The sequence below is a fragment of the Dermacentor variabilis genome, chromosome 1 (assembly GCF_050947875.1).
Source record: "Dermacentor variabilis isolate Ectoservices chromosome 1, ASM5094787v1, whole genome shotgun sequence".
In the NCBI taxonomy this organism is placed as follows: domain Eukaryota; kingdom Metazoa; phylum Arthropoda; class Arachnida; order Ixodida; family Ixodidae; genus Dermacentor; species Dermacentor variabilis.
Window position 1 is genome coordinate 127,463,729 of NC_134568.1, and position 27,199 is coordinate 127,490,927.

Here is a 27,199-nt window from a genome sequence, read left to right on the forward strand (position 1 = left end):
GTATGCGGCCTGTGGGGTGGGCAACACAGCAACAAAGAAGGTCAAGCGGAAAGTCAGAGAGGCTGAATTAATCTCATGGGTGGCGGCAATGGAAAAGAAACCTGCCATGAGTAACTACTTAAGGGGAAAAAACGAAATTAGGAAAGAAACCATTTATGATAACTCAAAGGGAAGCTCATTACTTTTCGAAGCGAGATCGGGATGCCTTAGAACACGCACCTATAAAGCGAGATATAAGAAGGAAGAAGAAGCATGTGCTTGCTGCGGTAAAGCTAGGGAAACGACGGAGCATATTTTATTAGAATGTGAAGACGTCTATCCAGCGGTCGATTTAGGCACCACTGGCCTCCTTGAAGCCCTTGGGTTCAGCGGGAGCAGTGGTAAAGCAAACAGGTCCGCAATAGACATCAGTAAGAGGCGATTGGAGGATTGGTGGAAGAAAAGTAGGGAAACGACAAAAGACGGAGACGTACAAAAGCACAGTTCGCAATAGGGTATCAGAAAATTTGGACGTGGTAGTTCATAGTGTCTTTTTTTTTGTTTCTCATTGATTAACCAAGGTAGGATATTAGGCAGCATAGTAGCAAGAGTTTGGTGGCGCAAGCCACCGCCCCGTTCCAAAGGGGACACTCATAACATCCATCCCATCCATCCATCCCGCTCGTCCCACTGGACCACAGTCTAGTACACTCTAGTACGTTGCTCTCGTCCAACATAACGCTCCTCCATACACGTTTCCGCCGACCACAGGAGCAGAGGACCACTTAGGACAGTGGCGCGTGGATGCAGGGGTTTTAGTCCAACAGTTCCACCAACTTCCGGTGTTTTTACTTCCTGTGGGAAGTGCCTCCTGCCTCCTCAACGTTGGCCTCCTTTATTAGTTGGTGGCATAGAGTTATGAGTTGGTGGGATCTTAGAAGTTGCCGGTTATTTCGGTAAGCTCTTGTAGCTGGACGCTGACGCTGTCACGCCGTGCTGCTGTGTAGTGCAGTTTTCACGATGTCATCACGAGGAGGGAAAAAACGATCCAAGGCAGTTTCGAAGTCTACAAAAGCAGGCGTGCTTTTTCCGGTTGGCCGAATAGGTCGCTATCTCCGGAAAAGCACCCACCACTTCAGGATCGGTGCCGGTGCTCCAGTTTACATGGCTGCTGTAATCGAGTACCTTACAGGTGAGCACATTGCGAACGCATTCGAAGCGATGTTGTTGAGAGAGATTCCCCGACTATCCTCTCTGGTGAGCGCTCGACGGTGCTGCGAATGCTCATGTTTGGAGTTGTGAGCGTTCCCTTCACTGTCTGCGTTTAACACCGGTGTCACGCGGAACACATTCAATTGCGTAAAAAAGTATATTTCTTTTGATTTCTGCACTGGTGAGCATGCGACCTAGCCGAGAATGCTCGAGTTTATACTTTCTTCAGGCGTTCATGCATAATTGCTCCCGTTGCAACTAGAACGCCGGTGTGTGGCACGGCGTCGGTATTTGTAAACGAATGTCTGTTTAAATGTGTAAAATCTCGATGAAAGTCATTCCCTGGCGTGCACTCTTCGGACCAGCAGATGCTCACGTATAGCCTTTGTTTCGATACGGTAGTTCTGCTTGTATTTTTTTTATTTCATAATACCCCTAAAGGCCCCCGAAGGGGTATTACATAGGGGGTACCAATACATGAAAAAAATGTGAGCTTTGCGCGTTACGGAAAAAACAACTGAAGTACACAAAAGTTATACAAAATTTTTACAAAAGAAAACACAAAAGTTAAACAAAAGTACGATCTTTAGCAAAATACACAAGTAAACAATATACGAAATACATTAGGCAAGTGAAACTCAGATAGAAAATACAAAACTGTCTGAGAAAATAAATTAAGGGAATTAAATAGGTACAATGTAAAAGAAGTAAAATCGGGTGTTGCTCTAAACTGCTTCAGTTGTCACGTTAACAAATTAATGAGACATGAATCCACTTGTACAATGTGCACGCAGAATGGTAAGACAATGATCAAAACAATATATACACTGAACAACGTATGAAGAAACGGTACATGATGGATATTTACATGTAACTATTGCGTAAAAGTTCCTGAAAGGTTGCGAAATCGGTTTGAGTAGCAATGTGTGATGGTAGGTTATTCCATCCAACAATTGTTCGGGGAACGAAGGAGTTAGCATAGTTAGCTGAGCGACAACTGATGCGTTTTATCTTGAAGATATGGCCTGTGCGTGGAAAGAAGGCTGTCGCTGGTTCGAAGATACGGTGAAGCTGCGGATGATGATAAAGTTTGTGCAGCAGTGAGAGGCGGGCAATTCTGCGGTGATGAGATAAGTCGTCAAGCTGAGCGCGAGCTTTTAGTGCTGAAATGCTAGTATAGGGTGAATAATCAGAAAAAATGAAACGGACCGCACGGTTTTGCAGTGATTCGATTTCTTGGGTGATATATGTTTGAAAAGGATCCCAGATGGCTGATGCATACTCGATTTTGGGGCGTATTAATGTGATGTATGCTAGTCTGCGTAGTTTAGCTGGAGCATGCTTAAGGTTGCGTTTGAGGAGGCCTAAAGAGCGGTTAGCTGATGCCAACGTCAGGCGGATGTGATGATGCCACGTTAGATCAGACTGTAAGTGAACACCAAGGTACTTATATGAAGTTGTAAGTTCAATTATGTTGTTAGATATTACATACGATGTTGGAATACGGTGGTTGCGCCTAGTAAATGATAATAACTTCGTTTTAGCTGTATTAAGAGTCATCAACTATGTTGAACACCATGTGTTAATAGCATTAAGATCGGTTTGAAGAATATCTTTGTCATTGTCGCATGAAATTAATCGATATATTACGCAGTCATCGGCAAAAAGTCTGATGTGGGAAGACACACAGTTAGGCAGGTCATTAATATAGATTAAGAAAAGTAAAGGGCCAAGAACGCTGCCCTGCGGAACACCGGAGGTTACTTTGGTATAAGAGGAAGTACTGTTGTTAACAGACGTATATTGTACTCTGGATTAGAGGAAATCCTTAATCCATCCAATAACGGTTGGGTGTATGTTAAGGTTCATTAGCTTCAGTATTAGTCTATGGTGAGCAACGCGATCGAAAGCTTTCGAGAAATCCAGGAAGATAGCATCAACTTGAAAGCCTAGGTCTAGGTATGAATGTATGTCATGTAAAAAGCCGGCTAACTGTGTTTCGCATGAATAACCACGACGAAAGCCATGTTGGTAATCAACAATAATTTTGTGCTCTTCTAAGTAGTTAATGATTTCAGTATACAAGATGTGTTCAAGTAATTTACAAATAGTACTAGTTAAGGAGATGGGGCGGTAATTTATTGGGTGAGTTCGGTCACCGGACTTAAAAATGGGTATGACTTTTGGCACCTTCCAATCGTGCGGAATAGTGTTAGTTGATAAAGACTGCGAGAAGAGTGCACATAATATAGGTGATAAACTAGGTGACAAATGTTTTAACACTTTATTATTAATGCCAGTGTGATCAGAGGCGGAAGAAAGTTTTAAGTTTATTTAGTAAAGAAGAAATACCTGCTTCGCTAACAATTATTTCTGGCATTGATATGTTAATGAGATTGTCAAGGGTTGGTGAAGATATGGTGTCTTCCTGTGTAAATACAGATGAAAATGCGCTATTCAATAAATCAGCACATTCTGAGTGGTGGACCATATCACCGTGCTCATCAACTAGTGTTAAATCGGGATAGCTCTTCGGGTTTATTAAGCGCCAAAAACGTTGAGGATTGTTAGTGAGCATAGAATATAGGTCATGGGCAAAGAAATGTCGTTTAGATGATTTTAGCAGTGACTGATATTGCTTATCGCAGGTCTTATAACGGTTCCAGGAATCTGAGTCGCGGGCTTTATCGGCTTTTAGATATAAACGCTTTTTCTTATTATTAAGGCGCCGAAGCTTTACGGTAAACCACGGGGCTGTCGGGGTGCAGGCTATTTTTGTTAGAGGGACGAATCGATTAATTAGTTCAGTAAGAGTGGTTTTAAGTTCAGCCCAGTTATGTTCGATGGTTTGAAATTGGCATCTATTGAGGAAATGTAAAGAGAAGTCAGATAGCACGGAGTTTATGCTGTCAAAATCCGCTCTATTGTAACATCGGATGTACTTATCAGAGCACGGACGTCTTTGACCGGGTCTTTTGACTGGGTCCTTTGACCGCGTCGGTCGGCGTCTAGTGTAGCATCGGTTGATGCGTGCAAGCCGATGTCAGTTGACCTGTGGGAATTGATAAACCGCGAAAGTAAGGTTTTTCTTTTAATTTCTTTCCCCGCGTGCATTCAATGGAGCTTCGGATGCAAGCTCCAGCCAATGGACTGTGCTTTAACTTTTGTTTCATGGCGATTTATTTACTCTCTTACCCACAGTGCCATTTAGGTATTGTAGGGTGTGTGTGTGTGTGTGTGTGTGTGTGTGTGTGTGTGTGTGTGTGTGTGTGTGTGTGTGTGTGTGTGTGTGTGTGTGTGTGTGTGTGTGTGTGTGTGTGTGTGTGTGTGTGTGTGTGTGTGTGTGTGTGTGTGTGTGTGTGTGTGTGTGTGTGTGTGTGTGTGTGTGTGTGTGTGTGTGTGTGTGTGTGTGTGTGTGTGTGTGTGTGTGTGTGTGTGTGTGTGTGTGTGTGTGTGTGTGTGTGTGTGTGTGTGTGTGTGTGTGTGTGTGTGTGTGTGTGTGTGTGTGTGTGTGTGTGTGTGTGTGTGTGTGTGTGTGTGTGTGTGTGTGTGTGTGTGTGTGTGTGTGTGTGTGTGTGTGTGTGTGTGTGTGTGTGTGTGTGTGTGTGTGTGTGTGTGTGTGTGTGTGTGTGTGTGTGTGTGTGTGTGTGTGTGTGTGTGTGTGTGTGTGTGTGTGTGTGTGTGTGTGTGTGTGGGTGGGTGGGTGGGTGGGTGGGTGGGTGGACGGGGTAGGGGTGGGGGGCTACAAGCAGTGAAATGAACCAATGCAGTGCATACTAAACACTGTACAGCAAAATGTAAAAAAAAAGGAATATAAGTAATCCTACATAAAAATCGCAGTGCACATTTCTAATGTAATATAAATATGGAAGTGCCCAAATGTAATCATGCGACAATACACTGACACTGTTCAAATATAAATAGCATTTTCCACTCATTTGAACGAAAAACACCAGCCGCAGTTGCTAGAAGAAAGAAAATTTAAATAGCCACTCCGGGGCAAGCTTCACTATCAACTATACTAACTGTAGCAGGTATTCCATTCCAGTCAATTCCATTCAAAAAGGATCTTGGGTGGAGGGGGGGGGGTGGAGTACTCTTTAAGAGTTTTGTCCTGCTATTATATTCCCTCCATTGAGCTCACGATCAGTTTGTTTCTATATATAATGCGGCTGGTAAATGTACTTATTCTGCTGTATTCCATTAATTAAGGGAGAATCAGACATCTACCCATTCATAGCAATTGCTACAAAGGAAGCCCATACGGGTTCCTTGAAAGAAAATCCCCACAGCTGAAGAAAAATTCATCCTGGTCCGGCACTCGAACCCGGGACCACTGCCTTTCTGGGGCAACCGCTCTACCATCTGAGCTAACCAGGCAGCTAGCAGATAGCAGGGTGAAGTTGAATTAGTCAACAACTCGAAGCAAAGGCAAACATTTGACGTAATAGTTCTGCGGAAACCCACAAGGTGGAGAGTAGTAATTCATTGCTACGAACAAGTGGATGTCTGATTTTCCATTAATTAACTACTACTCTCCACCTTGCGTGTTTCCGCAGAACTATTCCGTCAAATCTGCTGTATTCCAGTTTGCGCATGAAATATGTTATGAAAAAGCTTTCAGCATAAAGTTTACTTCCTTTTGCTAGAAGCTCCCATCCTAATGTTCATTTTGTAGCAGTACTACTAAGATTTCTTCTAAAGTTGTCAACTACATATTGCGCTGCTATATTTCGGACTCTCAATTTTGTCCTGGTTGTTGCCTATAGGTGGAGGTCATACAGTGCACCTGTATTCTAAAATTGGCCTGATGTAGCTTCATGTTTTAATGTGAAATACTTAGTGTGCTCTTGCTTCAATGAAATTAATGTGCCTGTGCCAATTCATAGGGGGTGTGAGAAACACCTCTAATTACTTTAGTTTGCAAACAGTTTACAATGGAGAACCAGTTACATTATACAGGATGTCCCAGCTAACTTTAGCCAGAGTTTAAAAATATGTGAATGCCACATAGCTGGACTGAACCAAAGTAATGTTGTTTGCCGTCACTTGAAGATATTTAAATTATTTTGTCATACCGCCTAATCAGATAATTAATCTTAATTGATTAATCAGCTTCTCAAATATTATTGATTTTTTCTTAATTATGGGGTTTTACCTGCCAAAACCACTTTCTGATTATGAGGCACACCGTAGTGGAGAACTCCAGAAATTTAGACCACCTGGAGTTCTTTAACGTGCATCTAAATTTAAGTATACGGGTGTTTTTGAAATTGCCCCCATCGAAATGCAGCCGCCGTGCCCGGGATTCGATCCCGCAACCTCGTTCTCAGCAGCCCAACACCATAGCCACTAAGCAACCACGGCGGGTCTCAAATATTATAATTAGATGAAAAGTGTCAATGAGAAAATTGTAGAGCAACATGAAAAACTCCCGATACAGCTTTCTGTTGCTCAATACGTGCTACGTAAAAGTGTTTTTCTAAGCGTGAAAGAAGCTCGCAAATCCTTGCGAAATTGCCACGCGACTGGCTGCTCGAGGCACTTTGCGTGTATTCGCGGGCTTCTTTCACGTTTGGAAAAACACTTCTATGTAGCGTTGTTTATTAAAAGCACAACTGGAACATTAGGAGCAAATAATTAGTTTCTTCGCATGCACAGGGCTCTTCACAGAGTGCAAATAGCAACTGTACAGCTTGTAAAGTGTGGCTTAATCAACTTAGCCTGCTCCACTACACAAGTTCTTATGTTTTATGTCCATACTATGCCTGCGAGGGTGCAAACTTGCCGTACTTTTGCTCCAATTTTATGTTTACTTGAGCGCAGTTGACGTTTTGAAATATTAAAAAAGTATTCTGAAAATATTCACATTTATGAATAGTGACTATTCAATTCGAAGACTGAATCGAATAGGACACTATTCGATTCGTTATTGAAAAGTTTTGGATATTCGCACACCCCTAAAGAAATGTGACAGGCCTAATACTGAGCCCTGAGAGACACCGTACGTTACATGAACGACATCAGATTCTGTAGTATTTATCACAACGTACTGTAACCGCAAGTAAAGATATTCCTGAATCCATGTGATCACTTGTTCACATATATTAAACCAATATAGTTTGTGGATAGGCAGTTTATGATCTATGTCAAGCACTTTTCTAAAAGCTACAAACACTAAATCAACACAGGAATCAACCAGTCCAGTATACTACAAACTTTATTAGCGAACTCTGTTAATTGGGTTATAAAGGAAAGTCCTTGCCTGAAACCGTGCTGTTTTAGGTTAAGGAGGTTTTCGTTATTTGTTTGTTTCATAATGGTTCTACACAAGACATGCTCTATACTGTTTTATATCTAGCAGGCAACACTGCAGAAGCTATGCAAGTAGTGCTGCCATACACGTCTAACTCCACCCATTTTGCAATACAGTTCATTGGCATAGCCAGGTGGGGGGTCGAAACTCCCTGCCCCTCGAAATTTTCGGATTAAACCCCCTTCCCCACCCCCTTTTCCCAGGGAACAAAAATTTTCGGGAGGTGGGCTCCGAAAGAGTGACATGGATAAAAGAGAAACCTTGAATGTGAAAGCAGGGCGAAGGCTAGTGTCGATCCGAAGGGGGAGGAGGGGGTTGTCATGTCACCGTACCTAGAGCTTAAGTTTATCCAATCTCCCGCAATCACGAATATGTCTATAGTAGTAGCGTTTCCTTGCCTTCTCAAGTCACCTTTTCCCTATCCAGTTCCCATCCTTGTATGGGAACTGCTAGCAAAGGTTGGCAAGGCTCTTATTGAATCGTTTCACGACTGCGTCGGTTCTACCCATTCTCTGCCTCCTTCCCCCTTGCCTCTCTACCATTCTATCTAGCTTCCCTCTTGACTTGGGTATAATAGAAAGGTAAGCGCTGCAATTTTTGCGAGAGGTCACGGATAATTACAGCTGTCAAGAGGCTAATGTGGCGATCGATGCCCAGGGAGCTCCAGAGGGCATTGTGCAGATTTGACGCGGTGCAAAGGTCCAAATGAGTTTCTTGCGTCTTCTTTCCTCCCTGCCACGTTCCTTACATATATGTACACGCTCTGAACCAACTTTCGAAAAAATGAAAGCTTCGCTTTAAAGGGACTCTAAAGGCAAATACTAAGTCGACGTGGACTGTTCAAATACCATTACAGAGACCTCCCAAGGCTTGTTTTGTGCCAAGAAAAGACTCAGTTTCCGAGAAAATTGCATCTGAAGAGTCTGAATGCGTTTTTTGAAATTCAAATCTCCCTCCACCCAAAATGAGGGAGTGGTGACATTGCATACGCCATCACCACCCTTTGCTGCCATCTGTGAGTAAAACGTTGCTCGTCGGACGGCGGTACCGAGCCAAGTCAGAGCGGTGGATTCGCCACTGCAGCTGCTTTTTGGTCAAGTGGTGTAGACCGTTCGGGCATCTCGCGACATCACGTGGAAGTTTAATTCTCTGCCACTTGCAGTTTGTGCAAGTTTCGTGAGCCAGCAAAACCAGCGCAGCACTACGCAATAACAAAATTACCGAAACGTGAAAGCGTTGGCGGCGCAAAAACAAAACCTTTTGACCGCCCACGTCATTGCCAGGGGTAATTTCAATGAATTTCGTTTTCTAAAAATGAAATGGAACTGGACAAGTAGCATTTTATTTCTTCTTGTAATACAATACAAGGATGTTTTTTGCAACGAGTGATTGAGTACTAGTGACAGAATTTAACTGAGGAGTGCTTTCATCATCGGGCAAGTGCTTGAATGGCGCGGGGGAGTCTCTAATCATGTCCTGCATTTACCTTAATTTCTCAATTATTAAAGCTCTGTTCGCAATAATTTTGATGCCCTAGAGATTCTCGAGTAATTATCTATCACTTTAGCTTAATATTTACCTTTAGTGTCCCTTTAAAAGAATGCTGATTTGCGCATGGCAAAATACATCAAGGACTGAGGTGTTGGGCCAGGAAAGCTAAGAAATCGCCACAACAAGCAGGGTGGGATTGCAGGTAGGAGAATGGCCTTGAAGTCCATGCGGAAACAGAACTATAGGAATGTTAGCGGCCGCCGCGCCGTTTAACAAACCGGTGAATGTTGGAAGAGTGTGACGGTGACTAAAGGAAAAGGATGTTAAGAAGGGGAGGTGAGTGATGGATCCGAGGAGGAGGGGATGCACATAAAAGGTGTGAAGAATGAAGTTCGCTACAATACAACGATTGCAAGTTACTTCCAAACACATTGGTGTATCCAGGGGGGGTTTGGGGGGTTGAAACCCCCCGAAATTTTATGATAAAACTCCCCTCTTCCCCACGGAATAGAAAGTTTCAGGAAGTGGGCTCTGAAAGAGCGACATGAATGAAAGGGAAAGTACGAAGGGGGAGGAAGAGGTTATCATGTCACCATACCTAGAAATTAAGTTTATCCAGTTTCCCAGCAACCGCTGTCGCGTCTACAGCAGTAGCATTTCCTTGCCTTCTCGTGCACCTTTTCCCTATCCCCTCCTCCCCCCCTGTATGAGAACTAAGAGTGGCAAGGCTGTTTATCACTCCTTTCGCGACTGTGTCGCTTCTACCCATTCTCTGCCTCCTCTCTACCATTCTATCTGGTTTCTTTGTGGACTTGGGTATAGTAGAAAGGTAAGCTCTGCAATTTCTGCAGTGGTTTTCGAGGGAGTCACGGATAATTACACCTGTCAAGAGGTTAATGTGGCGATCGACGCCCAGGGAGCTCCGAGGGCATTGTGCATATTCGATGCAGTGCAAAGGTCCAAACGAGTTTCTTGTGTCTTCTTTCCTCTCTACCACACTCCTTCCATGTATATACACGCTCTGAACCACTCCCAACCTGGGCAAACTTCAAAAAAATTAAAAGCTTGGTCATATCACTCACTAGAAGGTCTGGCTGGAAAACAACGGTGATCTCCACTGTTACCTGAGCTGCAACAAGTCAGGTCTGCAAATAAGAAGAAAGACGATAGTGTGCTGTCTTGTTTTTGTATGGCCTTGTTTTTACCACTGTTCGTTTTTCCATGTCTTGTACCAGCTAGCTCATCGACATACATGATATAAATGCATCAATTCGTAAACGGAATTTAACTTTTTTTATAATATCATAATTTTTAAAATATAGCATAAGGATGATAGCATATTCTGATGCGAAGTGGCTGCAAAATGTGCATCCGCGTTGTTAAAGCATTCTTGTCTGGGGAGTTTGCCTTTGCGTGGTGTACAACCTGCGTATATATATATATATATATATATATATATATATATACGCAGGTTATATATATATATATATATATATATATATATATATAATATATTAGAGAGAAAGGGGAAGGAGTGGTATTTGTTGGTGAAAGCACCCCCCCCCCCCCAAAAAAAAGATCGCTACGTCACTGGTGCAGTTGCATTTGATTTGCTATACTTTCTACTGAATAACTACTTCACATGTCCCAAGTGCAACTTGTGGATGTAAGCTCTTGTCAAATCACGTATTATTTCTGCATCTTTCTGCTTCCTGTATGTGATGCACTGTGTTGTGGTCATGAGTGTAAGTTGTGCGCTGTTACTGCTGCTTACAGAAACGTTTCACTCCACTCATACAGTGGTAAACAGGTTTAGATCTGTGATGCTTTCCATGTCGCAAATATGTTAGAGTTCGTGACATAAAAAGTACAAAAGTTAATGTTGCATCGAATTATGCGACTCATAGCTACGTCTTGTCGTTCGTACGTATTGGGCTATTTCTTGGTTGCCATAGTGGACAGTGAGAGAAGTCTCTCTAGTCTTCGTAGCATTGCCTGCTATGTATGAAACAGAGTATAATATTGCAGTGCAGTGAGAAATATGTTTTATACTGCAGTGCACTGAGAATTCTCGTGACTGGAGTTGCAGAGTCATTTACTATGTGGAATATGATGACATTTTTCGTATTTTAACACTTGCTGCCGCAATCTATAGCCGAACCAGGGCCAGTGCGTGCTGAGCAAATTGACAGTTATAAAATAGAGCTGCGCATGTAATGACTCTGTTCACAGCTGAAAGTAGTACTAATAATTAAGTTAAACCGGCAATAGGCAGACACTTTGAAAATGGCACTAAACGATTGTCTTGACTGCACATCCATTTTTTTTACTTTCATGAGCAGCGGAAATATTGGAACTGGCTGGAAACGCGGCACGCGACAACAAGAAAAACCGCGTCACGCCACGGCACATCCTACTGGCGATCGCCAATGACGATGAGCTGCACCAGGTAGGTCCTCAGAATTCTATGTGCAATTTTATGCACCATGAGTGCAGTTATATAGCAGGTTCAATAAGCAAGTATAGTTGCTTGTTGCATGATGGTTCTTGGTGGTTGCACATGATTGCACTAAATTAGTGACCTTCGTAAACATCAATGGTAAAATGTTCGTTATTTATTAATTTAATTATGCACTAAGCAAAGTTCACTTTAATGTTTTGGTATGGCTGAAAAAAAGTATTGTGATCAGTCAGCTTGCATACATATTGACTACATGAAATTAACATGAGTACAAGAAAGGAAACAATATTTATTTATTTATTTATTTCAAGTACCTGCAGCGCCCGAAGGCATTATTGCAGGGGGGAATGTACAGTGTACATAAGCTCGACAAAATACAGAACTGGTCAAGCAAAAAATATAAATGGGATAAGTGCTGAATTATATCTTAGTTTATTATGCAGCTACAACATTGGCATAGGTGAGAACATTGGGTGGGGGGAACTACATAGATACATGACTATTGAATAAAATATTTATTAACACAATAAAAGTAATGTGACATTGAAAACAAATATGAGGAATTAGTACAAATATCACCTATGCACATATGCGAAGCAGTCGTTCAGATGCTGTTTTCTTTTGTGACAGTGCCCAAGATGTCGTGTACACAGAGTTGCCCTCACTTGATACCTAGAGCCTCAGAAATGTCCTTGCTTTCCCGGCTTTTCCACTTGCATAATACATGTATAGCAGAGACAACTGGAGTCGATAGGCACCACTGGCAAGTGATCTGACAAATGACCCCTTCATTTCTTTTGCCTAAGCTGCTGTATGGTGCTCCTGCTGTCATTAAAACCTTACTGGCCATCCTACAGACCTTTTTATTGAAAGAGTGTAGGTTAGGGCGTGTTGGTATTCCATAACTGAGGTTTTGAGCGCACGTAAAGGGACAAGAGACAGAGGCAAGACGCGGACACAGCGCTAACTTCCAACAATTGTTTTATTCTACTAAGCGGTACACATATGAGTAAGGAGATTGAGTAAGCAGGAAAGGTATGGCAACGAGCAGACGGCGAGCCGTTCCTTCAGCGCCACCATATTGTGTGCGCCATATGGTGGCATATGAGTACTCCGTGGTGAATGCTAGGTATAGAATTGGTGGCAGTTGCTAGTGGACTGGCACGGTCTACTTAGTATGACATGACATTGTCTACGTTTTAAAATATTCTGTGAGACATACTGAAGGGATTTAATGCAACGTAGTGGGAATTTCTGCACAGTGTCTTTACCAATTTTTCTGTTCAGTCTTGCTTAGCTAATCCTCTATGATGCATCCACCCATTTTGCGAAAATCATGTCCTCCTAAGCAGTTGGTGCATTTATTTAATGTGGTGTCCATTTGATATTAATGCTTTGCAGAGCAAAGAGGTGGTGCTAAGCACAAAGCTTATGCATCATGTGGTTTGACCAGTCACCATGATAGCTGTGTTGAGCCACACCATCAGCTTCAACAGGACGCCCAACGAAGATTTAGCAAAGTTGCGAATGATACTCGTGGCTGATGCAGGTATGCTTGTGATTGGCTCTTAGATGTTTCTGGGTTGCATCGAGTTCGCTGTACATGAGCAGTCAGTTTCAGTTCTCGCATCAAGCGACGATATGGTGAGAAATTCTTTCCAATTCACGATGGCAATCCCCAGACACCGCTGCTCTTTATCAAGTGGGAATTGTTGTAATGAAAATAGTTCATTACCACACTTTGCGGCTGTTGATACACATCACATTTCTGTGCAGCCAAGAGCTTTTGCTTTCTGTTATTACTGCAGCCAAAGACTACACAGTGTTTCCATGACATCTCTGTATGAGTTGACATCACTAAACTGTTTCACAGAACAAGCTAAAACATTTTCAAATACTTGTACCCCAAGCGGCAGTTCAGAAATAAAGACTAAAGTTTCATTTCTTGTGCATTGCGCTGAAGCCCCAGCGTGTGACATTGGGGATTTCAAAGTTATCTCATTTTTGGATGGCTATAGATCAGTGAAAGTTCTTGAACATTGCTAAATTCGATCTTTGGCTCCTTTAGAATACAATGTAGTTCATCTCTACCTATAAAATATTAACTAGGCCCAAGCAGATGCCCTCAAAATCCATGACATCACAGCAGGCTGGTGCAGGAATTTCAAAGGGGCATCACTACCCGTCTTTCGTATTTGCATCTTTTCTGGCTTGGCAAACCCCCTCTCAGGGTGCGAGTAGCTTTTTTAGAGTTGTGAATAGTAGAAGGCACAAGTAATTTTTCCACAAGATGACTTCTCGATTAAAGGCATGCGGCAGGCACTCTTTCCATGCTTCTCTATGGGAACCCTCGTGGCTTTTGAAGCTGTTTTCCGTTGCATTCTGCGTACTTACTAATTCATTGTGTGTAGCAGGAATCTTCTTTATGCATGGATTTTACTAAAATTTTAATATTGTGGCTCTAGGGCTTAAAGGGGCCCTCAACCACTTTTTATCGAAGTAGAGAAAGGCATTTTAAGTGAAAATAGGCTATTTCAGAAATACTTTACCACAAGAAGTACTTCAGTGCTTTCAACAGAAGTGGAGTTATTGGCAATCAAACATGGCCTCCACGGTGCTTCCACTCCTTCTTCAATGCCTTGCACTGCGAAGCCTACAGCAGAGTGGGGCATACCCACAATGCTCCACCTTCTAAATGTCACCATGGCGCGCAGTGAAAGTTTGGTTTTGGGTGTTAATGATGACGCCACTTCATATTTTGGTGCCTACGATGCGCCAAATGTAAGCCAAATGTGGTTGTCCTTAGCAAGCTGGAGTGCGCTACACCAATGGACTCGTCGAGGTACCCCACGACGGCCACGGTATCTACGCTACGTAGCAGATCGCAGCTACATGCAACCGTAGTGCATATGCACAGCATTTGCTTTGTGCACGAAAAGGCTTGCGTGCGTGCTCGCCCTCATATGCAGCAGTCTGACCATGCTACATGGTGCGGACCGGCTTTGTTCTTTACCTGCTTGACTGACATATGGTAGCCACACCCAACTTGTGCATTTTTGAAGCAAGCCTGTCAAGGCATCTGGAGCGGCCATGAGTGAGCGCGCGCTGGCAAGCGTGAGTATGGTCTGACCTTAAGTTTTGTGTGGATCGAGGCTAGTTGAGCATTCAAAACTAGTCGAAATTCGCGAGGCCCAACGGCTACGACACCAATAAGCAAGGTGGTTAAAGTTTACTTCCTACGCGGGCTGCCGCGGCTTAGCATGAGCAGACAATGGTCGGCTTCTTCCAGAAGTACGTAATTATTATTGAATTTTGAAAACACATTTTCGCCTATTTCAACCTGTTTATTGAACTTCGTCAATAAATACACATAGTGACAGTAGAAAGAAGCACACTGATCCAAACGCTCTTCTCCATTGACGTCAACTATTGGTAAATAGTAGCCGTGTATGGGAATTCACTTTGTTGCGAAACAAGGCGTTAGAAGAGACCGAGGAGCAGGCTTGTGTTGAAATGAGAGCATTTTAAAGAAAGGTGACTTTGCGCTCCGCTTGCAAGCTCCACGGGCTGTGCGCGACTGCAAAACTTGGCTGAGATATTCACAGCAGCGTATGCCATCCACGGAATATGTTCTTTCATCACCCCTGAGGGTTGGTTCAGGGCCCCTTTAGAAAGAAGCTTCATTTCAGTACCAAACTCCTCTTTCCCTATTCAAGTACATGTAAAACGCAGAAATGCTTTTCTGAGAAAACTGCTTGACCGATTTCTATGAAATTTGTTGAATTTATGAGACAAAATTAAATTATAGCAGCAATAGGAAATGAAATTTTGAGTTAGGACTGAATTTCTTTTCTGTTGATGAAAATCTGTAAGCATAATCCCTTAATGCCATGACAAATTCAGGAAAAAAAATTTAGAAGTGCAAAAAAATGGCGAATGTCAATGTGTATTATTTTCTTGCCAAAATTACAAAGACCTAAACATATACACATTCTCAAGCATTGCCAAAAATTCACAAGTTAAATTATCATCGGCTCCAGCAGACGCTCGTTGTGATAGTGAGTTTTCTCATCATTGGCAGTTAAGGGGTTAAAAAAGTTATAAGCATAAAATTTACAAAACCAAGACACTAAAAACAGATATTGCAGTCCTGTAAACTGCATTTGTTAGAGAATCTAAAGCTAACAAATGCAATATATAAATTTGCAGTTTATGTGAAATTGTTACAATGTTTACGAGGGTTTTGGAAAAGTCCAATTCAGTAATTGGTTGTAAAGTTAAAAGCGGTGTGTAACATTTCATTTTTTCTGCTTTAGATGTATTATTAGGTGGTTTACAGAATTGTGATAATGTTTTTAATTACTAAGTTAAATTGTTCTAAAAATGATTGCAATTCTGCTATTCTCGCTACAAGTGGCACAAGGCGAGTTAAGAGCAGCCCTCTAAAACCTGTCTGAATGAAATCACAGAGTCACGGGGACGTGTCTCGTGCCTCTGTGATTTCAGGTGGTTCGCAAAGCGGTAGTTGTGACAGCAACGAGATTTTTGGGTTAGACTTTGAGTTTGTCCAATCTCATAGGCTGGGTTTTCGATCATAAAGTTGCACCACTCCACCGGCTGCTGTCGGCAGAACGTAACGATGGTACTTTATCTGGTTGATCTTGTCTCACTGCTGGCCAGACAGTGTCTTTGTCAAAAAAGAAAGGTGAGCAGAAACCATCGACAATGATTGTTACTGTAAGCTAATAGCCGAAACGAGCGGAATGCAAGCGCAAGTGGGCAAACACGCAAATGAACAAAAGAAAGAACATTTTTCTCACAGAGTCCAACCACTGACCAATTGTGAAAAGAGCCAAAAGAGCCAAATAAAGCTATTCGCTTTAAAACAGTATCTTATACTGTGGTACAAAACGCACTGCTGCATGTGTGTAGTCAGTCATTTCAAAGGGCGGTGAGCCCACAGTGTAGGAAGGGACACATTAAGTGATGCTTCCAAACAGTACATTAATTAGAGTTCGAATGCAATATAATGGTTTATAATTGAGTTGCAATAATCTGATTACGCCAGGGTCACGTAGTCAACGGTGGCCGAGTATAGCACACCCTGACAGTGAAACATACAAATTAGGATCCACCTTGAGCGACCACTTAGTCCCAGTGTAGTGGAAACAGGAAGGGAAATAGTATACAGAAAGACGAGACACAATGGGAAGTTGCTGCCTTGCATCGGGACAGTGAAAGGACAAGCGGGCCTAGCGATGTTCTTCACAAACTAAGCTTGCCAGTGGGGAACAAAGGGCCACTGCTGGCCAAAGAGGCTAATGTATGCATCTTTCCAGTGGCTTGATGGGGTCTCCTCAAGCTTCATGTTGTGCAGCATGCACAGAGCGCATGCGAAGCAGGGACCTGATTCTGACCAAAGGTGGGTCAGCGAGGCAGCCTGCTGAACCACCATAGGCAGAGTGATGGCCAAGCATTAGTGTTTTACAGTCCACGGCCACACCAATTAAATGAGAGGCAAGGGAGGTGAAAGTTCCGATAATTGCAGTGGCATCACTTAGTGGCAGTGTGAATGCCTGAACTTCTAAAAAGTCTAACACAAGTTCCATTCGCTGTTCTGTTTCTCCCATGCATTCATGCCTGTTGTGCACTCTTCTGAGAGTCGTCTGCTCGCTCCTTGTTGTCATCTACTGTGGTGGCTCATTGACTATCTCATTCTTCTGTTGAGCACCTGTTTGGCCTCTGCTTCTGCATTTTCTTTTCTTAATTTACGAACACATTAAAAAATTTTTAATTTAAAATGCAGTTCCTTCTTTGCAGCTTATTTGTATGTATAAGTGCCCATAACTTGCATCACAAATCAGTGGCAGTTAGCCTTTACCAAATATTGAACAAATAAATTACTGAGTCTAGGTCATCAAGAATGACCTAGACTCAGGTCATACAATCTAGAATGGCCATTCTAGATTGTAAAACCTTCCTAGTACAATTGTTCATGAATATATGGCTGACAGCAGCTTCTAAATTGTCCATCGACGGGTATAGGCGTTGCTTGCTTACCATAAATCGAATTAAGAAGGGACATTTCAGTGTGCTTTGGCCTTTCAGAGTGGGTCAGCCAGCAAGTTGTGAATACAATTCTAGTATAGTAGATATCTTATTGTACAGTTGTGGTGGAATTTGGCAAAGTGGGATGGCCTGTAGGGGCGGTAAGCTCGAGCCCTTTAGTGCAAACATGGGTCTACCTGTCACCATGGTCAGAAGTGGTTGTGGCATTCTACCTCTTACAACAAGGTTGTGGGTTTGAATCCCAGCCACGACAGCTGCATTCCAACATGTGTGGATTGCATAGACACTCCCATAACATTTTTTGGGTTTGTGTTACAGAATACCAGGTCGTCAAAATTAATCCGAAGATTTTACTATGGCATCTCTTGTAGCCCCTGTGTTGTTTTGGGATGTGAAACCTCGTCAGTTAATAAACATATGCTACAAACTGAGGTATTAAGATAATTAATTTTTGTTACGAAGTTAATTGACATTTCAAATTTGTTATGCTAGATACGTCTTCCGCTCTGTCTAATTAAGCTGAAAGGAAAAATCATGCTATTTGCCATAGGTGCCTATTGGTATAATTAAATAATAATAATAAATTAATAATTAAAAAACATGAGGATCCCACACACTGCGGGAATTGATGTAAATGAAGGTATCTGTGCTGTTTGCGTTCATTGGCAGTATTTAGAGGGGATGTTGAAGACATCTGACAGTGGTGATGTGATGTTAAATGTTACGTTGCCTACACCACTTGCGTTTGTCCATGTAGTACACAGAGAGGCATGTCATTCACTCACTCATTTACTGAAGAGAGTCCAAATTAGCAATGCTTTGTGATGTATTTTGGAGTTGGAGTTGGAGTTTATTTCACCACAGTGATTCAATGTTTACATATTCATACATGAATTATTTTCTTTCTGCTGCCTCATGTTAGGTGAACTGCCACGTGCCCCGTTTCACCCGTTTCCTGACTTCGTTAGTATGGGATCTGGTGGTACCCATTCCCTGCTACCTCTCTCTACTCCTTCTCTAACATTATTCCTATATCCTTCCTGGACTGTAGTTTCCGTTGTGCATGAGCAAGGAGGCAAGGGCGAAGGGTGGCAGCTCCTGCAATGCTTTTGTGGGGGGTCATGCCTAATTATGGCACCCAGAGGGTATTGTTGCGTCCCCTAGGGAGCTTCAGAAGGCATTGTGGCACCTTAGTCCAAAGGTAAGGGCTGCAGTTTCTGCTATGCTTTTGAGGGGGGTCAAAGGTCACAGGAGGGGGGGGGGGTCACAGGTCACCCAGGGAGGTCCAGGGGGCATTGTGCACATGCCACGCAATGGAAAGAGCCAAACAAGTTTCTGGCCTCCACTTTCCTCTCTGCCACCCTCCTGCCATGTATATACACACTCTGACCCCCCCCCCCCCCCCCCCCCCGATGCAGTGTGCAAGGAAACAGCAGCAGCGCAAAAGTCGAAGGAAGAGGCAAAGAAAGCTTCATAAAGAAAACAGGCCATAGATTACTTTTACTGCACGTTGGTGCATATTAGGGGGATAGTAACATGTGTCTTACTCAACCATTCACACGTCCTGTGTTTGGGGGCACAAGTTCCACTGTTGCCTTTTCTTCATCTTTGAATGTGCCCAGCTTCTGCGTGGGGTGACAATTGCCTCTGGTGGCGTGCTGCCGCGCATCCAGCCTGAACTGCTTGTTCGGAAGAAAGGCAACAAGTTTGTGATGCCCTCACCCAAGCACCAGTCCTCGGCGCAAATGCGAGTGGACAACCTGCCCTCCAAATCGCATCAGGCTGCCACCACTGCTCCGGTTGCTGCCAAGCCCACGTCAGCGCCACCACCGCCAAAGAAAATTGCGGCCACTGCAGCAAGCAAAAAGCAACTGCCACCGCCCCCATCATCACTTACCAAGGAGAAGGGCAAAGGGACCAAAGGAAAGGTGTGTTTGATGCATTGCTTGTAGCCAGGCTTCCTGTTTATGTTGAAGATAACTTAGTTTATGTCGAAGAAGACAAAGAAGATTGGCAGTTTGTCCTGCCCCTTTTTTAAAAATTGTCTTTCACAAAGTGTGTTTTAGTTTATAAGCCACATGCATCTCTTTATTGTTGTTAAGATGCCAAACATATTGGCATGTGTGCATTGTTATATATTTTGCTGCTGTTAACTTTCAGTGAGTAGTCACCATTAGCGTGCTGTCACTCTTGTGCAAGACACACTTGGTGTAGTGATGATACTTTCATGATTATTGTCATCACTTGTAGTGAGGTGGGTTCATCACAATCAAATTGTAGAAACATTGTGAATACTGTACTATATTCTTGAATCAATGCAAGTGCCTCTGAACAGTGTTCTTATTCAGCATAAACCATTCAGTTCCGGTTTCACTTCAGAAAAAAAATTTAACGGTTAAAACTGGTTTGCACTAGTTTATGTTTGTTTGCATAACCCGAGAATATATGTAATTACAGGAGAAGAACAAAAAAGTTTTTTTGTATAAAAACTCAGTGGTGGTCCTTAGCTGCACAGAACGACAAGAAAAAGAAGGTATGCATGCTGTTTCTTAAGCCACAAATACTAGTAACAAAAAAATATCACATTGGGGAAGTGCACTTCAGAAGCAATAACATACCATAGTATATCATTTTTGTTACACTTCACTTTTCTCAGTGAGGTTATTGGGGAAAGGGGCAGACATCTGGACTACACCGCATGTCATTTCCGAGAAGAGATTTTCTGGCTACTTGGATGCAGTGAATGTCATAGGAAAAGGAGATAGGTAGGATGTTGCATGAAGAAGCTGCAGAGTAAGTGATCTTGTCAGCTAGATAGTAGTAGTGATCCTGACTGTGTCCCCGAAGCTAGTGAACTGTAATGATGATTTGGGAAGACCTGTGAAGCCTATGTGTCTCTTCACAGATATGCATTGTTTTGGTAACTTGTTTTAGTTTCGGACAAGTTAATATGGATGTGAATATGCTTACCTAAAAATTTTTTTTTGAAGACATGTGCTTGAAAAATGTTTTTGCTTCTTTGTTTTTTTAGGACTCAGCTGGTGGAGAACAGCTGCACTCTTCTGTCACTGTGTTGTCAGAGAAGAAGCTGTTCCTTGGCCAAAAGGTTGGGGCCTTGGCATTTTGCTTTGTTGTTGAGATTACTGGCAGGTAAATTTTGAATGTCAGTTTTATACATTGCTCGCGCTACCTTTCACAGTTGCACAGGATCTGGCATAAGCTAGTGGATGGGGTGACAGAAAAGGCATGCCCTGTCCCGTTCTCTTGTGTGTGTCCGTTTATTTGGCGTCTTCATATTTTATAATGGACAGAAAAGGACACTGCGCCTTGGAAAATGTTTGCTGTGTAGTATCTTCCACCAGAGCTCATTCTTAAAGTGAAGTGTAAAGATGTTGCCCCTTGAAGCCGCAGCCGGTAGGGATATTTAACATACTGTAAAAAGTTGCCTACATGAAATGTAACTGTATTGGGGATGAGGACTTACGGAATTGCCATCTGTCGGAAGCCCCTCCCTTGCATAGTATGAGGGATCACGCGGTGCGCTCCTGTCGGCACTCAATAAAAACACCACGCAGGAGGCCTCCTAGACATTTCTGTAAGTACTCTCGAAACGATGGAAGTTTTCTACTGTCAAGATAATAATCTTCGGCAAACAGAAAGCACAGAATAGTTTATAGAGACATTACCTTTTTACCGAACACGTACAGTGAACGCCACTGCGCGCGGTCGCCACAATGGAGTCTCCCGAACCGGCTTCTTGCATGAAAGGTAGGCAAAGGCTGAGAGCAAACTATGTGAAATATGTTGTCCTAGTGGGCTGTCTGCATAACCAAATGGAGCATAACAGAATGAAGCCTCAAGGCACCGATCGCATGGGTTTGCAGCAACCGACTGCGCGTCTGCATGCATGTATGCACAAAATATTTCGCTTTCGCTGCGAGCGCATTTTCGCACCGTGCCATGAGCTTTATTTAGGCCGCAGAATATGAGTATTTGACAGCACACAAGCAACCATTGTTGCGTGGATGCTATCAGAGCTGTTCAAAAATAAAGACTTCGATGCCTACCGCTACTGTGATGTGCCGTTGTGACGATACAATATTTTTTTTTCTTCGAAATTCTTGGACGTCTCAATATTATTTCTCAAGTTGCGTTGCACTGCCTGTTTATCGGTCTTCTCAGAGTGCGATTTAAAAGATTTTAAAGGACAACTGCAATGAAATTATGGACCAGTAGAAAGCCCCGTTTCACATAATTCAGACATAAAGTAGCCTCTGTGGAAAATTATACGCTTTAAGTCCGAGTGGGTGCTTCACACAATGCTCACAGAAATCGATATCTTTCATGCCAAAACTGAAGCGAGTGAGTAAAGACTTTATTGGGAAACAAGGTATTGACGGGTGACCTTGTGGTTAGGCAGCCACGAGCCCTTGGGCCTGGGAGGCTTCTTCAGCTCTCTTGATAACCTTGGCCTGCAGGTCAGGGTCGGAGCTGAGGAACACGGCCTCCCACTGCTCAGTATTACTAATTTCGTGGTTTGTGTGATTTTCCTCTGGGCATGACCACATAATGTGGAACAGATCTTTTGTCTTGCAATGGTTACATGTATAAGGGTATTGGTCCGGGTAGTAGTAGTGATAGGCTATGGGGTTGGGGTAGGCGTGCGACTGAAGTCACCTCCAAGCTACTTCTTGTCGCTTGTTAAGCCATTTATGTGCTGGCGGGTACACTGCCCTGGCTAACCTGTAGTGCTGAGTTATTTCCTGGTAACTGACCATGCGATCCCTCTCTGATCCTAGCTTGAGCCGTCCGGGTGCTCGGTTGACGAGTCCTCGAGCGGGGGTGTAGGTGGCATCGTTGCTGGGTAGGGAGGAGTGTGCTGGTGCCCAAATGATCTGGATTGGCCATGGGTGTTGGTTGGTGTCTAGTATGTTCTACGAGAGCCGAGACCCGACCTTTCGCAAAATTGCATACTGCTGCTCTGGAATCGCTAATAATGTAATGACAATGTGTGGAGGCTATTACCAGAGCGATAGCCACCTCTTCTGCTGTTTCAGTGCTCCTGGTTTGGATTGAACCACCAGCACGCATTTGACCTGAGGATTCCACCGCTGCGAGGGACATACAGTTGCATTCTATCTTTTGTGCTGCTTCGACATAGACTACGTCTTTGAAGGCGTGGAATTTCTAGTGTAGGGCTTTGGACCATTCGGCCCTCCTTTCCTTGTGGAATTGGGGGTGCATGTTTTTAGGGAGTAGATTTATTCTTAGGTGGCACCTATGATGGTGAGGAATGCCTACTTTAGTGCTTTGCATGGACTCCTAGTTGTTGCCGAGGTTCTGGAGGATGTTTCGACCAGCGGCACTCTGAGCTAGCCTTTCTTATTGAGATATAAGGTGCACTTCCACAAGTTTCTTGAGGGTGTTGCGCACACCTAGGACTAGCAATTTAGCATTGGCCATTCTTATAGGTAGCCCAGGAGCCTGTTTATAGGCCCTTTGGATAATTCCCTCTATTTTCTCTTTCTCAGTCACTTTGAGGCAGAGGTACGGGGTTATGTAGGTGATGCGGCTGAGCACGAAGGTTTATACCAACCGTATGAGGTTGGCTTCTTTCATGCCAGAGTGTCAGTTGGCAATTCTTGAGATGAGTCACAACGTCTGTTGGACACACGCTTCTAGTGTATGAACTATTTTGCCGTTGTGCCCATGAGCTTGCATGAAGAGGCCGAGTACAGGGATGGTGTTCGCCACCGGGATCGCGCCTCCTTCGGCTTGCACAGTGATCTCTGGGGGTCGTCCAGTGTCGGATTTGCGGTTTCTAGGGCTGGGAGTAGGAAGAGTTTTGATGTTTGTGGGAAGCAGGCAAGGCCTTTGTCGGTCACATACTTTTGAACCGTGTCTACAGCTTGTTGTAGCGGGGTTTCTGTATCTCCATCGCTACCTTTAGCCACCCACGGGGTGATGTCGTCGGCATAAGACTGTGGTGTAGATCTGAAATCTGATTAAGTTCCGGTAATCGCATCATTGCTAAATTGAAGAGGAAGGGGGACAAGACTGGGGGATCCCTGCAGCGTGCCACGACTTCCGAGAGGGATCTTGTCCGATTGTACTTCCCTGATTCTTAGTTCCGCTGTGCTGTGGTCGAGAAAATCTTTGATGTAGTTGTAAATCCTCTGGCCTACACCTAGGTACTGCAGATTCTCCGTTATAGCATGATGCACTACGTTGTCAAAGGCCTTTGTGAGATCAAGGCCCAGGACAGCCCGGGTACCATTCTTGGATATGTGGTCTAGAACTTGATGTTTAAGCTGAAGCATGATGTCTTGCACGGCAAATTTAGGACGAAAGCTAATTAGGGAGTTTGGGAATAGGTTCTTGTCCTCCGCAACATTGTGGAGGTGGTTCAGTATGACGTGCTCCATGAGTTTTCCTACGCACAAAGTCGGAGAGATTGGGCATAGGTTCTCGAGCTGTAGTCGCTTACGATGTTTAGGTATGAATATTATTTGTGCATGCTTCCATTGTGAGGGGATAGAACCTGTTTCCCAAGAGCGGTTAAAGTAATCTGTTAGGGCAGTGGTAGATGCGTCGTCTAGATTTTGGAGGGTCTTATTGGTTATGCCATTGGGGCCTGGTGCAGATTTAGTTTGGAGTTTCAGCAAGATGACTCGTACTTCAGCCTCTAGTATGGGTGCGTCTAGGTTAAGATTATCTGGACCAGCATATGGCTTGTAGGGGATTTGTGCACTTGTGCCTATGTACCAGGCTCTGAGCTCTGTCAGGAGCTCGTTGTCCATGCCCTGGTATTGGTGAGTGATACTATTAAGATCCTCTGCTCGAATTTACTCTTATCTTGGTCCGTAAGATATCGGAGGAGATTCCATGTTTTATCTAGTCCAAGTTGTCCCTGCATGCTGACGCATAACTTCTCCCATTGGTGTTTGGTTAATTGGTTAGCGTATTCTTTGATTTCCATGACGATTTGCGCGATGCACATGCAGAGTGTACAGTTCAGTTTATTCTTTTTCCAGCGGGTTCGCATCCTCTTTCTGGCTTCCCACAAGTGTAGGAGGCAGCTATTCACCTCGACCAGACCATCGTCTTCAGGGATCTCCATTGTGATGCGTTTCACACGATCTCCGAGATCCCCGATCCAGCCCTCGAGATAGTTTATATGCTCGGTGGCAGTTGCCTCCCGAATCTGGCGGAAGCGGTCCCATTCCGTGAGCATGACTCGTTTGCCCTTCTTGCGGGGTAGATTCGCCTGAATGTGGATTTCTGTGATATAATAACGCTACCGAGGCTTTCCTCTGTATTGGTCCAATCATAGTTGTCTATGTTTTTTGATGAAAGTTAGATCGGGAGTGGTGTCAACACTGACACTATTCCCGATACGGGTGGGTGGGTGTCTGGGGGTCTGTGATGAGAGTCAGTCTCTCTTGTTGGGCTTCTAGCCAACGATTACGACCTTTGATCACCTCTGTGCAGTATCCCCATGCACTGTGGGGAGCGTTAAAGTCACCTAATAATAATATGGCCTGTTGTTGGGAGATTCTGAGAACCTTCCTGAATAGAGTTCCGAACTTATGGCGTCGGCACTTTGGGTTACTGTAGACATTAAGGATGAATATGCTTCCATCCTCCTTACGTTTAGGGATGAGTTCAAGAAAGATTTGGTCCATTTCAACTTCTTCAATATCATGTTTAATGGCCATTAGATTTCTGTGAACTAGAATAACGGTGGTGGAATCTGACCCAGAAGCATTATAGGATTTGTACCCTGCCAATTTTACACGGCCTCCCGTCTCTTGAAGGGCAATGTTATCTGGGGCCTCCTTGCCCCGAATAAACTGCTGAAGGTTTCCCTGTTTCCGGCAAAACCCACGGCAGTTCCACTGCCAGATCTTGTAGTTAGGAGTGTGAGCCATGTTGAGGTGGCGGGGGTTCAGCTGTCGATTGAGGGATTTCGGATAGGGATGGGTGATCATAGGTTTTGGATGCCATGCCCTTAAGGGAGCCGGAGGCCGTGGAGGTGAATCTCAACTGCCAACGGAGGACTTTGGCTTCGGTCACAGCTACCCGGGACTCTAGGTTGGTGGTTCTGGTTTCCAGAGTGTCTAGACGTGCACTTATTTGTTGCAAGTGGGCACCATTCTCCTGGTGTTGCTGAAGCATCTGGTTGGCAAGTTCAGTAATCATATTGGACACAGTGACATGTCTCTGTGGGCCACCGGGCTCAGCCCTTAGTGTTACGCTAAAGCTACAGAGAGAACAGAAGAAGAGCAGAACGAAGTGCGCTTGTCTTTGCAACGGCTCGGTGTCGGCGCGGCCCCTTTTCATCAATTCATCTTTAAATAAACGCACCCCATCGTAACAGTATTTTCGAGTTTCTTAAATCTAGGGGATATGTCTGAAGAGTTGTCTGTATGTTCTTCTGCCTTATGTTTCTGTGGCGGTGCCGTGGGGTTGGGCGCGGCGTCTGACTGTGCTCCTGTTGTCTTTTTTGTAGTCGGGCGATTTCTGCCTGCTGATTAGGGATTTTGGTTCTCTGTTGTTCTATTAACTGCCTCATTTGTTGGAGTTCTGCCTCAAAAGCCTGCATCTTAGGATACTGAGCATTGGGAGAAGAGACCATGTTAGCCCAGCTCACCTGTGGAGCGCTGTTAGTTTGGGTCATCCGTCTGCCGGAGTTCGACAGGTTCCGTGATGACCCGTCGGAGTCGGTGGCACTCGGAGTTGAACTTAGTCTCGGGTAAGATCAAGATCAGCTCCTGCTGCTCGATCCTCCGGGAAATAAAGCTTGCATTGGTTTCTTGGCTGTACTGCGTCGATTGGCGTTCTCGCTATATACTTTGCCTGCCCTCTTTGGGGTGGTTCTGTTCTTTCGCCGAGAGTTTTTGCCATTGTCGTTGTCAGATGATGTAGGGGATTTGGAAATGCTTCTTGCATTGCTTTGGGCTGAAGAGATGGTTGCCGTTGCAGATAGCGTACACTAGTTCACAGTCATGGTCCATTAGTCAGTTTTGCTTGCCACACGAGTTACAGCATTTTTCGTTCGGGATGGGGCACACATCGCCCCTGTGGCTGACTTTTCGGCAGATTAGATTTCGCACACTTCGATCTTCTTCATCTACAGAAGACATTTGTACATAGTATTTCGGTAGTTGATGTAGTGGGGTACTTCTTTACCTTGAAAAATGATAACTGGGGACGTCTTGCCCATGCGCCTGGCGTGCAGTACCCAGGGGGTGTTATGCGCCAAACTCCTAATACAGTTGAACCCCGCAATAACGACGTCGGAGACAGCAATTTTTTTCGTTCTTGCGAGAATTTCGTTATTGCGAAAATGAAAGAAGGCAGACAAAGAAAGGTATTACATAACAAAGGACTCCCGTTTTATTGAAAAAATTCGTAATCTCAGTCTGCCGTCCATGGCCTCGGAGGAGTTCTAACACTCGATCCTCACAACTCGGAATATGTTGCATGGCCACATTGTCATCGTGTGTTGCGAGGAATGACCGCACCGTGTCGAGTGTGTCAAGCACATCTTACAGGGTCGCTTGCTTGGTCATGGTTTCGTCACCATCATCACTGTCGTCAGTGCCGCGCACGCAGCTGACTATGGCGTCATCCATTAGTTCCTCGTGGACAGCCAAGTCATTATCGAC

General features: G+C 44.0%; 1 protein-coding gene across 2 annotated transcripts in view; it reads left to right on the forward strand.

Annotated features, from left to right (window-relative positions):
- The first annotated feature begins 718 nt into the window (after positions 1–718).
- The window catches only part of LOC142584495 (core histone macro-H2A.1-like), a 54,861-nt gene continuing 28,380 nt past the window's right edge, over positions 719–27,199 (forward strand). Inside the window, exons 1-4 of one of the 2 annotated variants that reach the window (XM_075694622.1) lie at positions 719–1,171; positions 11,341–11,447; positions 19,202–19,456; positions 20,560–20,634. In XM_075694622.1, coding sequence (XP_075550737.1) covers positions 1,000–1,171; positions 11,341–11,447; positions 19,202–19,456; positions 20,560–20,634 — 609 coding nt within the window. In that variant the 5' untranslated portion in view covers positions 719–999. Of the gene's footprint in view, positions 1,172–11,340; positions 11,448–19,150; positions 19,457–20,559; positions 20,635–27,199 lie in introns of both variants that reach the window. The other variant, XM_075694619.1, reaches the window with a different exon arrangement.